This window comes from Marmota monax, unplaced genomic scaffold (assembly GCF_021218885.2).
Source record: "Marmota monax isolate L192 unplaced genomic scaffold, Marmota_monax_Labrador192_F-V1.1 WCK01_AAM20220418_F8-fsc00050, whole genome shotgun sequence".
Lineage (NCBI taxonomy): Eukaryota > Metazoa > Chordata > Mammalia > Rodentia > Sciuridae > Marmota > Marmota monax.
Genome location: NW_026694552.1, coordinates 6,138,737 through 6,152,361, shown reverse-complemented (window position 1 = coordinate 6,152,361; position 13,625 = coordinate 6,138,737). Strand labels below are relative to the sequence as shown.

Below are 13,625 nucleotides of genomic sequence, written 5' to 3'. Positions count from 1 at the left end.
ATGCGGGAGGACACAAAGGTACATTTGCAGGTGGGGTACTGGGGACTGAACCCAGGGTGTTTTACCACTAAGCCACATCCCCAGCCCTTTTATTTTTTATTTTTGAAACAGGATCTCACTACATTGCCAAGGCTGGCCTTGAACTTGCCATCCTCCCGCCTCAGCCTGACATTACAAGTGTGCACTACTGTACCTGGTTACACGTGCATCTTAATGAGTCTACGTGCTTCACACCTACTTTTTATCTTTAACCGCTGCTATTCTTCCAGCTCAGGCCCTTATTACTTTGCCCATGGACTGGTACCACAATCCCTTCCTCACCTCCCTGGCTTCACACTAGCCTTGTTCCCACCCATCTTGCACTCTAGTTCAAATCAGCTTGCATACCAACACCCTTCTGTTCAACAACCTACTATTCCTACTATCCTACCTAATTCAATGTAAATTCCTTGGACTGACCCTTGAGGCCAACTTATTCTGCCTACCCGCAATCTGTTTGATCTCCTTTCTTGTTATTTTCCTCTCCAGCCAAGCAACTATGCTTATCGACCTGCACATATGGCTTGCTTATTTCCATGCTTGCTCCTTGCCTTTGAACACATCTCACTTCTCTCTGCTAATTCATGCCTATCACTTCAAGATCCAGCTTAAAACATCCTCTTGTGGGAATCCAGTTCTGGTTAACTCCTTCCTGTTTTTGTGTTCTATGTTCCATTGCACACTGATCTATAATATTTATTTCCTATTATTGATGTTTTTCTTTTGAAAAAAAACAATAGGTCTCATTTGTTGGGCACCTACTATGTGCCAGGCAGTATACTAAGCCATTTTATGTGTATTTTATCACTTAATGGTCTTTTTCTTCCTTTGGTGGTACTGGGGATTGAACACAGGGCCTTAAACATGCTAGACATGTGATCTACCATAGAGCTACATCCCCAGCCCTCTCACTTTATATATATACATATATATATATATATATATATATATATATATATATATATATATATATATATATGTATGTATGTACTGGGGATTGAACCTAGGTGTACTTACTCACTGAGTCACATCCCTAGCCATTTTTGTATTTTATTTACAGACAGGGTCTCACTAAGTTGCTTAGGGCCTCCTAAAGTTGCTGAGGCTAGCTTTGAACTCACAATCCTCCTGCCTCAGCTTCCTGAGCCGCTGGGATTACAAACATGTGCCAGCATGTCCATCTGTTCTCACTTAATCTTTTTTAAATTGTTATTGTATTTTTTATACCTTCATTTTATTTATTTTTATGTGGTGCTAAGGATTGAACCCAGTGCCTCTCATATGCTAGGCAAGCACTCTGCCACAAAGCCATAACCGCAGCCCCCTCTCAATCTTGATAACAACTTTTTGAGATAGGTGCTCCATTTTGCAGTTGAGGGAATTAGAATTTAGAAGTTAAGACACTTTCTCAAGATCACAGAGCTAGGAAATGGTAGGCCTGGAACTTGAACCACACTGGTCTGATTCAGAAATCTACATTTCTCTGTGCTCCTCCCTAATATCTCCCCATCCCTAACCTCAGGGGAAACAGGATTACCTTTCTTCCCCATCCTAAGCAGAGTTATCTGTCCCTGAGTACACACCCACTGTAGGAACGAAGTAATCCACTCTTTGGGGATGGTACTAGAGATCTCAAAAATTACTGTCTCCCAAATTAACAAATGAACTACAACTCCAACAGAGAACACATGAAATGTAGCCTTTAAATCATTTCTTTAAAAGCCCCAAGTTCCCACTGAATGTCAGAATCACAGCCTTTGGGATAGGAGTCCCCTGTGTTTCTCCTTTGCTAGCAAAGCAATAAAACTTCTTTTTCCATTTTCTCAAAACCACGTCCTCATTATTGGATTGACATTGGGGACAAGAACCAAGCTTTTGGCAACAGTTGGCTGTCTCACTTGTAGAATTGGTCTGTTTCCTTGCAGACCTCTGGTGACACAGGTTTTAAACCTGTGTGCTCTCAAACTGGTTGTACTACAAAATCACTTGGGAAACTGAAAAACAAAACAAAACAAACAAACAACCTAGGGGCTGCACCTCCAACCAATGAAATCATCCCTTCTAGGAGTAGACCCAGACATTTGTATTTTGTGAAAGCTCTCAAGAAAATTCTGTTGTGCAACTAAATGTGGAAAACTACCCATAGAACACAGAAGGAGACTCAGTTAGAAAGCTGATTCTCAGTTTTAAACCCTTTTGCTTTCTCAGGAAGCCACACCTCCCCTGCAGGTCCCGTCTTTCCTCCCCCTTCCCTACCAGTTCACTTGGCTTTTTACCTAACAACATCTGAGGAGGGCAGCGATCATTGGTTGAGGAAGTGGCTACAAGCCAATTAAACCTAAGCACCAGGAGGGTTCCTAAACCAATGGGAAGCCTATGAATCACAGGTGGAGAAATTAGCATACTAAAGCAAGCTTTCTGGGTTTCACAAATACAAAAATAAAGTAAATAATTTGCTCTTTTAGAAACAGCAAACACTCCACCTCTTAATCTGCTAACAACATGGCCTCCTGGGAAATCCTTTAAGAAAAGAAAGCTGCACCTCCTCTAAACTGGCTTCCGACAGCTGGCAGGCAGGCCTGCCCCCAGCCCACGCTGGTCACTGTATTCAAACAGGAGCTGTGGAGGAGGCGGCTGACCAAAGCTGCCAGGCTTTGCCCAGGTGAGACAGCTGCTTTCCTGCCTGAAGGTGCTGTTCTGTGGGAAAAGTTCTGAGGTTCTGGAAGAGAAATGAAGTGAAATGGGGATGAAGCTCTACCTGTTTCCCCCTCCCCAGGCCCTGTTGGTTCTGTCCACATGCTCATATGGCCCCTCCCCCCTGATTCAAAGTGAGTGCTCCCTGGCACATGCCTGTAATCCCAGCAAATTGGGGAGGGTGAGGCAGGAAGACTGCAAGCTCCAGGCCAGCAGCGTCAAATGAGCAAGACCTCGTCTTAAAAATTAAAAGGGGTTGGGATATGGCTCAGTGGTAGAAAGCCCTTGGGGTTCAGCCCTCAGTACTACAAGTGGGTGTTCCCCAACCAGTGTATGTGGTAGAAATGAGCCAAAACATCCACTCCTTAGGCCTTTGAGGCAGCCAGGTGGGGCCTGGGATGGCTAGTCTATGGGGCTGCTCCATTGACCCCAAAGCTCCATGTGAATATAATTTTCTATGTGTGCTATGCCATGAGAATGAATGGGAAATAATGGCCTGGGTTAGCTCCAAGTTCTCCAGGTCCCTTGTCCTGTGAAGAATGGAATCCTGCTGAGTTGACATTCCCTGTCCTTCCTTCCTGCTGGCTCACCTTATAAGGTTAAAGCGCATGTCCCAGAGGGATGAGAAGGGAAAGATAGAGCAGCCCAAAGGGGCCCAGGGCCTGAACCATTTTAGAATCAATGAACTTAATTTTGAGATAGTAATTAAGAGAGAGAAAAATATCCTGAGTCTCTAAAGGTAGTGCCCTTGAACAATAAGAATGATGGAATGAACCTTTGAAATGCAAAACAGGCAACTCAAGAGCAAACCAACCCAAATCTTTAGCCCTCATTTTTGGCCCACACCCTGGGCCCACATCTTTGCCTGCAAGATGTAACCCGTAGCAGGCAGTATGAAAGTGCAGGGAAAACTGGCGCAAGATTGAGATACGTCTTTTATTTTATTTTTTACTTTATCTTTTGTGATGCTGAGGATGGACCCCAGGGCCTCATGCCTGCCTCAGGCTCTTCCCCTAAACTGCACCCCTGGTGAAGCCAGATTTAAAGTTAGGTAGTCAGTGTAGTTAGGTAAATCGGGTCTAATATTGAGTGAAATCTAAAATGGAGACCATGCGGAGAATGACTCAGGGAAAACACAGGACAACTCATGGAATGTTAATGAAGTCCCTAAAAGGCCCTAGGCCAAAGTCCACCTCAAAGAAATGTTAATGAACAGCCCCCAGCAAAAAGGTGCTGACTCAGAAGTCCTTCCTGACCATATTACTTCTTTGGCCCACCTGTGTCCCACCCCTCGGGCCTTCCAACCTACATTCCATCACCAAAACTAAAAAAAGGGGAAACAACCGCACTTCCACGGATTCCACCTCTTGGGTCCCCTTCTTCCTCCGGGAGAAGTCTTTTCTGCTGTCCTTTAATAAACTTCTAATTTCTACTCTGACCTTGCCTTGGCGTGCTTCTTTGGTGTTATTCTTCAACATTGGGGAAGCAAGGACTCGTCACCTGTCAACAGCGGTAACACTGGCCCACTGGTAATTTTCCCCTGACTACTCCTCTAGTCCACCCCTAGCTACTGTTCTTCTGTAAAATATTGACAACCCAGAACAAAGGGTTGCTGTCTCTCTGTTTGGAGATGGGCCCCATTCTCCCTTGAACATGTATTATTATTTTTTTTGGTACTGGGATTGAACTCAGGGGCACTCAACCACTGAGCCACATCCCCAGCTCTATTTTGTATTTTGTGTATTTTATTTAGAGACAGGGTTTCACTGAGTTGCTTAGTGCCTCTCTTTTGCTGAGGCTGGCTTTGAACTCAGATCCTCCTGCCTCAGCCTCCCGAGGCTCTGGGATTACAGGTGTGCGCCACTATGCCCGGCTGAACATGTATTCTTTGACTTACCCAAAAAGATGTCTTTCCCCTAAGATAGCCCACATTTCCTCTTGAATGTGTCTTTGCTTTCCTAAATAAATCTGTCTGTGCCTCTGACTGGCACATGCTGAAATTCACATATGCCAAGGACCTCACTTGTCCTGAGTTGAGGTCCCCCTCTCCAGAAACTCCTCTAGTGACAACTTCAGAGGCTCAAACTCTCTTCAGAAGTTTAGTTCTTCCTCTGGTCCCAAAGCCTGTTCCTGGAGAGAAGTAATCTGTCAAAGTAGGGCTTACCTTGGCATCCATGATGCTGGTCTCCACACGGGCCACGCCCTGGTTCTCCCGGAACAGCTGGATCTTACTGATCTTGCTGAACTCGGACAGCACAGTGGTGAGGTTGGTTTTGAGGTCAATAACATGGCTGATGCCGTGACGGGGTCCCACTAGGAGAGTGGTGGCTGACTGCTTCTCGTCCTGGTGCCCAAGTGTGGCAGGCAGCATTAACATAAAGAATGGGGTAGGATGTGAGGAAGAAGAAGTAAAAGGAGAAAACACAAAATATGCATTGGGCTGGTTCTGCTGGTGGGGCTGGAAATTTCTGGGGTTCAGTTCCAGGGCCAGAGGACAACCTTGAGGGGAAATGGTCTGGAACCTCTCTATTCCAACATAGGAACCCAAACCATTGTCTAAATCAATACCTTAGCCTCAACAGCAGGCTAAGTGGGTAGCAGCAGAGCTGGCTCTAGCAAAATGGTGAGAATAAGTGAAGTTTGTTTTGGGGCCCTTGGAGAACCTTCCCTTAACTAAGCCCTGCTAAACCTTCCAAGGTTACTATGGGTCATTCAGTGTCCCCATCCAGTGCTCTGCCTAAGCAGGCAGCATTGTGCCTGGACTTTACCCTCCCCCCTCCAACAGCTACTCAAACCTGAACTTTTCATCCAAAGCCAAAAGCTGAACTGACCAAGTAACTGCCTAAGGTGTTAAGGGTCGATTGAGTGCTTAATGGAGGCCTCCTTCCCTGAGGATATGTGCCTTTTAATAGGCATTCTAGCAATCTTTATTCAAAAGAATGGCCAATGGGAATTTCAGCAGTGGTGGAGGGCAGAGAGATTTGATGGTGTGTGCAGGGGGTGGGGCAGGTCAGTGGGCTTTCAGTGTTCTGCAAATTCCAGTATGTAAAATGGCTACCTCTATGCCTGATGGACTTGATTCTCTTTAATGGTTCTGACAAGCTCCTTGGAGCCATCAAGCCTGAGCCCTTGGCTGGCCCATTCCCTGCCATTAGCATCACCCCAGGAACCTCTTGTGTCTGGTTATAGGCACTTTGATAAGCTGCTTTCCTCCTGTGTGCTCCCTCCAGAGCTTGCCAAGCACCTGGATCCAATCAGCAGGATGATTTGAATTTCCTTTTACAGGGGTCAACTAGCCTGGGGCCCATCTTGTGGGTGGAGCAAGCTGTGCCAGCCCTAGGATATTGCTGTGGCAGTGGAGGTGCTGGGACAGGGGGAGGGGGGGCAGTAATAAGGACTCAGGAAACCTGGGGTAGAGGCCATTGGGAGTATCTGTAAGGGCAATGGTTCTGGCAACCTATGGCCTAAGGGCCAAATCATTCCCACCACCTGTTTTGGTATGGCCAAAGAGTTAAGAATGCTTTTTACATTTTTAAATGGTTGTAAATAAATCAAAAGTACCATATTTTGTGACGCTGGAAAATTATACGAAATTCAACTTTCTGTGTCCCTAAATAATTATTGGCATGCAGCAAACCCCATTTGTTAATACATTGTCTATGGGTGCTTTTTTTTTTTTTTCTTTTGGGATCCGGGAATTGAACTCAGGAGCACTCCACCACTGAGCCTCATCCCCACCCCTATTTTGTATTTTATTTAGAGACAGGGTCTCGCTGAGTTGCTTAGCTCCTCACCATTGATGAAGCTGGCTTTGAAATCAGGATCTTCCTGCCTCAGCTCCCTATCCCCCACCAGCTGCTCGGATTACAGGCATGGGCCACCACGCCAGGCTTCTGTGAGTGCTTTTATGCTAAGACAGCAGGGCTAAGTTGCTGCCACAAAGACCCATTTGGTCTACCTGTAAAAGCCTAAAATATTTACTATCTGGTCTTTTACAGAAAAAGTGTGCCAACTCCTGAAATAGAGGAAGGGGAACACAAAGGGGCGATGAAGGGATGCTGAAAACAAATATAGTCAGCCCTCAGTATGCATGGGGAATTTGTTTCAGTACTCCCTTGTGAAAGAATTCCCCACGCAAAGACACTTCGCCGGGAGAATTCCAATTTTATTGCAAAAAGCAGTGTGCTTATATAGCACTAAGGGGGAGATAGTAGGGTTTAGATAAATGGCAGGCAACCCGTTTATTGGCAAGTTCTTTCAGATATCAGCTCCGGAGCCCAGGAATTAGTTCTCATTGGGGCTAAGGTTCCCCGCCAGCGAGATTTGAAATTGGCGCCGGCGGGAGAGTTCACACGGGCGGGAACTTTTCGCGCCACTGCAGAAAAGAAGAAGGTAGGAAGAAGAGGTGCTTAGGCGCCATGTTGGGGTTTTTTCTCTGGGGTATGGCTGCCGTTTATACTTTCCCCAACACCTTGCAGATACCAAAATGCATGGATGCTCCAGTCCAGTAGAGAAAATGGCATAGTATTTGCCTATCACCTATCCTCCTGTATACTTTGAATCTTCTCTAGATTACTTATAATACCTAATCCAATATAAACATAAACAATGGTTATGCTATGTTGTTTAGGGAATAGTGTCAAGAAACATTCTGTACACATTCAGTACAGACACAATTTTTTTTTTGAATAGCTGTGATCCATAGTTGGTAGAATCAATAGATACAGGACCTAAGGATATGGAGGGCGGACTGTATTTTCCTCTCTTGTTCCCACCATGGACAAACGTCAACAAAAGGATAACACCCCTTCCCCTCCCCCCTTTACCCCACTGACCAGTCCCACAGTGTTGAACAAAACGCCCGTGAAGGTGGGAAGTTCATTCAGAATTCGAAGGTACTGGAGCTTTGCCTGAATTGCAGAGCCCTGTGGAAACAGCCCATCTCAAAATATGAGAAACACAAGGAGCACAGAAAAAAACAAATCATCTTCTCAAACAGGAGTCTTGACATACTAGGACAGGCTGAAGGCATTAAGCTACTACACTTGGAATGTGAGGAGGCCTGAGTAAAATAACAGGAAGGTTCCAGTTCAGGGAGCTTTCACATCTAGCATCCCATCTCACTTTCTAAACCCTCCTCTGACGCCCTGATCCTCATTTCTAAAGCATCCAGCTGACTACATTTTTCTTCTTGGATTCATTCCAACACTTTCCCAACTCTTTGTTTGTTTTTGTACCAGGAATTGAAACCCAGGGGCACTAAACCACTGAGCCACATCCTTTTTTATATTTCTATTTAGAGACAAGTCCTCACTGAGTTGCTTAGGGTCTTGCTAAGTTGCTGAGGCTGGCTTTGAACTCATGATCTTGCCTCACCCTCCCAAGCCACTGGATTACAGGTGTGCACCACTGTGCCCAACTCTTCCCCAACTTTTGACACCCTGCCCAATCTATGTATCTCTCCTAAGATTCTTCAAATCCTCAGAACCACCTAGATACTGGCTATCTCCAGGTGGGGGTGTCTCAGTTAATGCTTTAATACTGAGCACCCCTACTTCCCAAGGGTGATATCCATCCATTCCAGGTCTCCATCAGCATCTCTGGGGCAACTGAATCACAAACCTGAGAGTGACACTGGACTCCTCCTCCATCCTTTGATCTGAGGGCCACTAGTCATCAAATTATCTTGATTCTTTCCCCTAACTCCCTCTCCAATCTACCCATCCCTCTTCTTTTGCTCCACAGTCACTGCCTGGCATTTCTATCTGTGTCAGGGTGGCAGCCAGGTTACCTTTAGTACTAATATTTTTCCCCTCAAACACTTCCACACACTGTTAGAAGGGACATCCTAAAACATAGTAATTTAATCATATTGGCTTTCTGATTAAACCCTTAGATGGCTCCCTGCTGCCTACAGGGTGAAATACAACCCCTTTTCATAGCACACAAAGCCCTCCAGGAACTGGCTCCTGCCCACCTCTCCCCTACCCAGCCTCCTCTCTTGTTCCCCACCCCCTTACCACATCCCTTGCATTCTGTGTACTTGCTTGGGTCCAGCTATTTGCATTTCTTTCCTTGCACCAAGGTCTCTCCTTGCTGGGAGCCATTAGCCAAGTAGGTATGACAATTTCCTTGCCAGCGTACCCCATGTTGCTGACATGTTGCAGTGACATTGAATGTAAGTGACCTTGCTCAAGGACCAAGGCAGATTAGGGTGTTCCCGGTTTTAAGATAATCTTGTTTAGGGCGTTCCCAGTTTAGGTTCCAGGTTTAAGGTTTAAGATTATTCCTGCTGGGAATAGGGCGTATCCTGCTGCCTGAGTTCCCCTTGAGTTCTCACGGGATTCAGACAGTATATTTTGGAGATAGAAGCCCAGTGGAGGTGGATTTGGGAGAGAACGCGGATTTGGGAGAGAACGTGATTGTAGACGGCTGGTGTGAGTTCGGGAATAAAGAGTTGCTGTTTGAATCTACAAGCTGTGTGGTGGCTCGTGATTTTGTGCCCAGCCAGACTGTGGCATCTCCTATCCCTGGGCATTTGTATAGATGGATCTCCTACCTGGGAAGGTCTTCTTCCTACTGACCACCCCCACCATCACATCTAGAAAAACTCCTCTCTGCCTGTCCTCCAAGACCCAGCTCTGGCTTCAAATGTACCAATTCCTGGCCTTATTCTCCATTCTCAACCTAGGCTTGGGATCCCTCCTCCATGCTAGAGCACAGTGCCTACAGCACTGTTGAGTCTGCTGATTGTGTTTCCCCACTAGACTGTGCTTGCTTCCAGGGCCAGAATCAGGCCTTCTTCATCTTTATATCTCCAGGAGGAGCATTGGAGTGCCTCCAGAAAAAAAAAAAAAAAGGTAGCTGAGGAGCCAGCGAGCACTGGTGCTCTCAGCTGAGAAAAAAACAATCCGATTAAATATGCACAGCAAGGTGGGAATGGCTTAACTCTCCAGGGAAATTTGTATCTTAAAAGAGAAGCTAGTTGATAATACAAGAAATCTGGAATGGGTGGAATACATGGGGGTGACTGTGTCCTGTGTCTACATCTGCATGCTGATGCTAGTACCTCTCACCATCTTCCTGCCTCTTGGGCAGGAAGCTAAAGCAGAAAGAGCCTTAGAAGCCTAAGAAGGGCTTGCATGGCTAGGAGAGGCAGGGAGAGGGAGTTTCTCAGAGGCAAAGGGTTGTGTCTTAGTGTAGCAGTGGCCTAAGCCCTCCTCCTATGCTTGCCCAGTGACCCATTCTCCAGGTCAGGCTTTGCCATACCCCCCCCAGAGGGGGGGGGCTTTTACCTCCAGAATTCCATATACCAGAACTGATGAATTAGAAAGCTAGTCTGGGACAGAGTGATCATTCTCATGGAAAATATGTGCCTCCCCAGGGTCTAGTGCTGTCCACATGACAGGTGCTCAATCCACACTAGCTAATTGGTAAAAGAACCTGAGGATGATCTCTGGCATTGGTCTCTTTGCTTTCAGGACCCAGAGGTCTGTCAGTGCCACTGAGCTGTTTCTGGGACAGGCTCAGGCTTGGGGAAAATCCTTTCCATAACTGTCCCCATTCCCAGACATGCTGGATGTGCACCTGAGTCAAAAAATGTGGTGAAGATCACCAGAGAAAACGCCCCCTGCCCCCGGCCCCAAGACCTCTAGTGCCTGAACATGGTACCCCATGGCCTCCTCTGGGTACCTTGGTGCCACTAGAAGGATGCATTTGGTGAGCCTTCAGTTGCTGTGAGAGAGATTTCCGAAGGTTCTTCTCTTTGATGCCTTGTAGGAGGGAGGGGGGGAGAAAGGGTTCCAGGCCCCACTCCTTCCTAAGAGCAGAAGAAAAGTAAAAGATTAGTGAGAGACAAAATGTGACAGAGAATAGAAGATGGTAAGTCAGAAACTGAATCTGAAAAGTACAGATGGAGGAACAGAGACTGGGAGAAAGAAAAAGAGGGACTGGAACAAGAGAACATTGGCCACACTTCCCTAATAGAAGTGGTAGCTCTAGGGCATCATGGGCTAGAGCAAGGTGTGAGGAACTCCAATTCTCACTCCCATTCCACTTCTTGCATTCCTGATAAAGGGCAATACAGCTCAACCATTTTACCTTCTTCCTACACAGCTATTTGCCCCCAACCCGAAGGGTCCCAGCCCAACTCACTCCACATTCTTGAGTGAGATCTTCTGACTAGGCCGAGTGGCTGAGACAGTGATATAGATGTGGAGGGCAGCAAGGCCCAGAAGCATCTCTGGTTTGGGGTCCATTCCAAAGCGTTCTCGGATAACATCATTCCGACTCTGTGAGAGAAGGCAGTCCAAACCTGTTAGTTAAAGGCAATGTTCCCTCCCCACTCCCTATCTACTCCTTTATATTTCAAAAAAGAACCACAGTGTCGGTAAGACATGGTAGATCAAAGGAAAGAGGAAGATGCTGCCCTTGGGGAAGAGACAACAGAGAAGTCTCAGGTCACAGAGACACTATTAGCTTTATTCAGCAGATAGTGGACAGTTTTCTCAGTGACAGGTGTGCACAATGGTAGGGTGCAAATGGGCATAAAGTAGTTCACAGCATACCACTCCCTTTCTTTCCTCCTGTTAAAAAAGACCCTCCCACATTTGGGGTAGCAATACTCACCCCCTAATCATATAAAACTCTTCCACAAGAGCAGATGGGAACAAAGAAACAGAGACGTGGGGAAGGACTCTGTATAGTGTTCTGGCCCAGAAACTCAGGGTGAGAGATGGTTTGCAGGGATGAGGTAGACATTCTGTTCCTTGGGGTGTAAAGGACAAAACATTGATGGGCCAATCATTCCTAGGCTGTTTTCATGTTGGTCTCCTGGAACTGCTGGCCAAGCATTATGGTAACCCTCAAACTCTAAGGACCAGGACCCCAGCTATCAATGAATCTAGCTTGGTTAGAACAGTTGTCCATTTGGTTGAGGTGGACCCAGTTAAGGGACTAGGGAGTCACAGTAGTATAATTATAGCATGGGAGAAGGTAGAAAAGGAATACTTCATCAATGATCGTCTATGTAGAAAATCCAATGGAATCTATAAAAAACTACTAGAACAGATAAGTGAGTTTAGTAATGTTGTAAGACATAAGGTTAATATATGACAGCTAATTGTATTTCTGATAGCAACAAACAATTGGAAATTGAAATTAAAAATCCAAATCATTGATAATAGCATCAAAAATATAAAACAATTAGGAATAAATCTAACAAAACATGTGAAAGACTTGTACACAAAAAACTATGAAACACTGCTGATAAAAATTAAAGACATAAATCAATGTAGAAATACTGTGTTCATGGGTTAGAAGATTTAATATTTTTTAAGATGTCAATTCTACTCAAATTGATCTATAGATTTAACACAATCTCAATCCAAACCACATCAAGTTTTTAGCAGAAATTGATGTGTTGGTTCTAAAATTCACATGAAAACACAAAGGATCTAGAATAGCCAAAATGACTTTGAAAAAGAACAAAGTTGGGGCTTGGGTTGTGGCTCCGTGGTAGAGTGCTTGCTTCACATGTGTGAGGCACTGGGTTCAATTCTCAGCACTACATATAAATAAATGAATAAAATAAAAGTCCATCAACACTAAAAAAATATTTAGAAAAAAAAATGGAGGACAAATACTATTTCATTTCAATACTTATTATAAAGCTACAAAAACAAAGTAATATAATGTTGGCATAAGGATATATAAGTAGATCAATGGAACAGAATAGAGTTCAAGAATACCTCCACAAATATATAGACAACTGAATTGTTTTTGATTTTTTTTTTGCATTACTGGGGGTTGAACCCAGAGGTCCAAGCATATGGGGCAAATAGTTCTACCACTGAGCTATATTCCAGTTCTTAAATTTTATTTTGGGACAGGGTATCACTAGGTTGCCATATTAGCCTCAAACTTTGGATCCTGGCTCAGCTTCCCAACTACAGTGTGCCAGGTTAAATGACTGTTTTGTTTTCTTTTGTTCTTTGGCAGTACTGGGGATTGAACCCAGGGGCCCTCTACTACTGAGCTACATCTCAGTCTTTTTATTAGTTTGAAACAGGGTTTCACTAAGTTGCTAAGGCTAGCCTCTAACTTGCAACTTCCTGTCTCAGCTTCCTGAGTCTCTGAGAGTATAGTTATGCATCACTATGCTCAGCTGGACAACTGATTTTTGACAAGGGAAATTCAGTGGAGAAAGGACAATCTTTTCAACAAATGGAGTTGGAATATGTATACCCATATGCCAAAACACACAAAAAAACTTTGATGGATACCTTGCATCTTATATGAAAGTCAACTCAAAATATATCATAGATCTAAATACAAAACCTAAAATGATAAAACTTCTGGAAAAAATATAGAAGAGCTTTGTGATCTTGAGTTGACAAAGATTTCTTCTATGTGACACTGAAAGTACTGTACATAAAAGAACAAATTAACAAACTGGACTTCATAAAAATTCAACATTTGTTCTTAGGAAAGACACTGCTGAGAGATTGAAAATACAAGTCACAGACTGGGAGAAAATAATTGCAAATAACATATCCAACAAACAACTTGTTTCCAGAATACATAAAGGACTCAAATATCAATAACAAGAAAACAAATAGTCCAATAGAAAAGGAGGCAAATGATTTGAACAGACATTTCACCAAAGAAGATTCAAGATAGCAAATAAACACATGAAACATGGTTCAACCTCATTAGTCATTAGGGAAATGCAAATGGGAACCACAATGAGATGCTATTTTACACTAATAGAATGACTAAAATAAAAAATTACATGTGTGTGTCTGTATACACGCGCACACACATCTCAAGTGTTGAAAATGATGTGGAGAAACTGGAACTCTCAAAATCATCATGCTCATGGGGCTGGAGTA

The 13,625-nt window shown here is 44.5% G+C and overlaps 1 protein-coding gene across 1 annotated transcript in view; it reads right to left on the bottom strand.

The window, feature by feature from the left end:
- Positions 1-13,625, bottom strand: part of Frmpd3 (FERM and PDZ domain containing 3) — a 70,223-nt gene that overhangs the window by 23,325 nt on the left and 33,273 nt on the right. Inside the window, exons 8-11 of the mRNA XM_046420837.2 lie at positions 10,888-11,024; positions 10,426-10,552; positions 7,569-7,658; positions 4,898-5,077 (exon numbers count right to left, since the gene is read on the bottom strand). Coding sequence (XP_046276793.2) covers positions 4,898-5,077; positions 7,569-7,658; positions 10,426-10,552; positions 10,888-11,024 — 534 coding nt within the window. The remainder of the gene's footprint in view (positions 1-4,897; positions 5,078-7,568; positions 7,659-10,425; positions 10,553-10,887; positions 11,025-13,625) is intronic.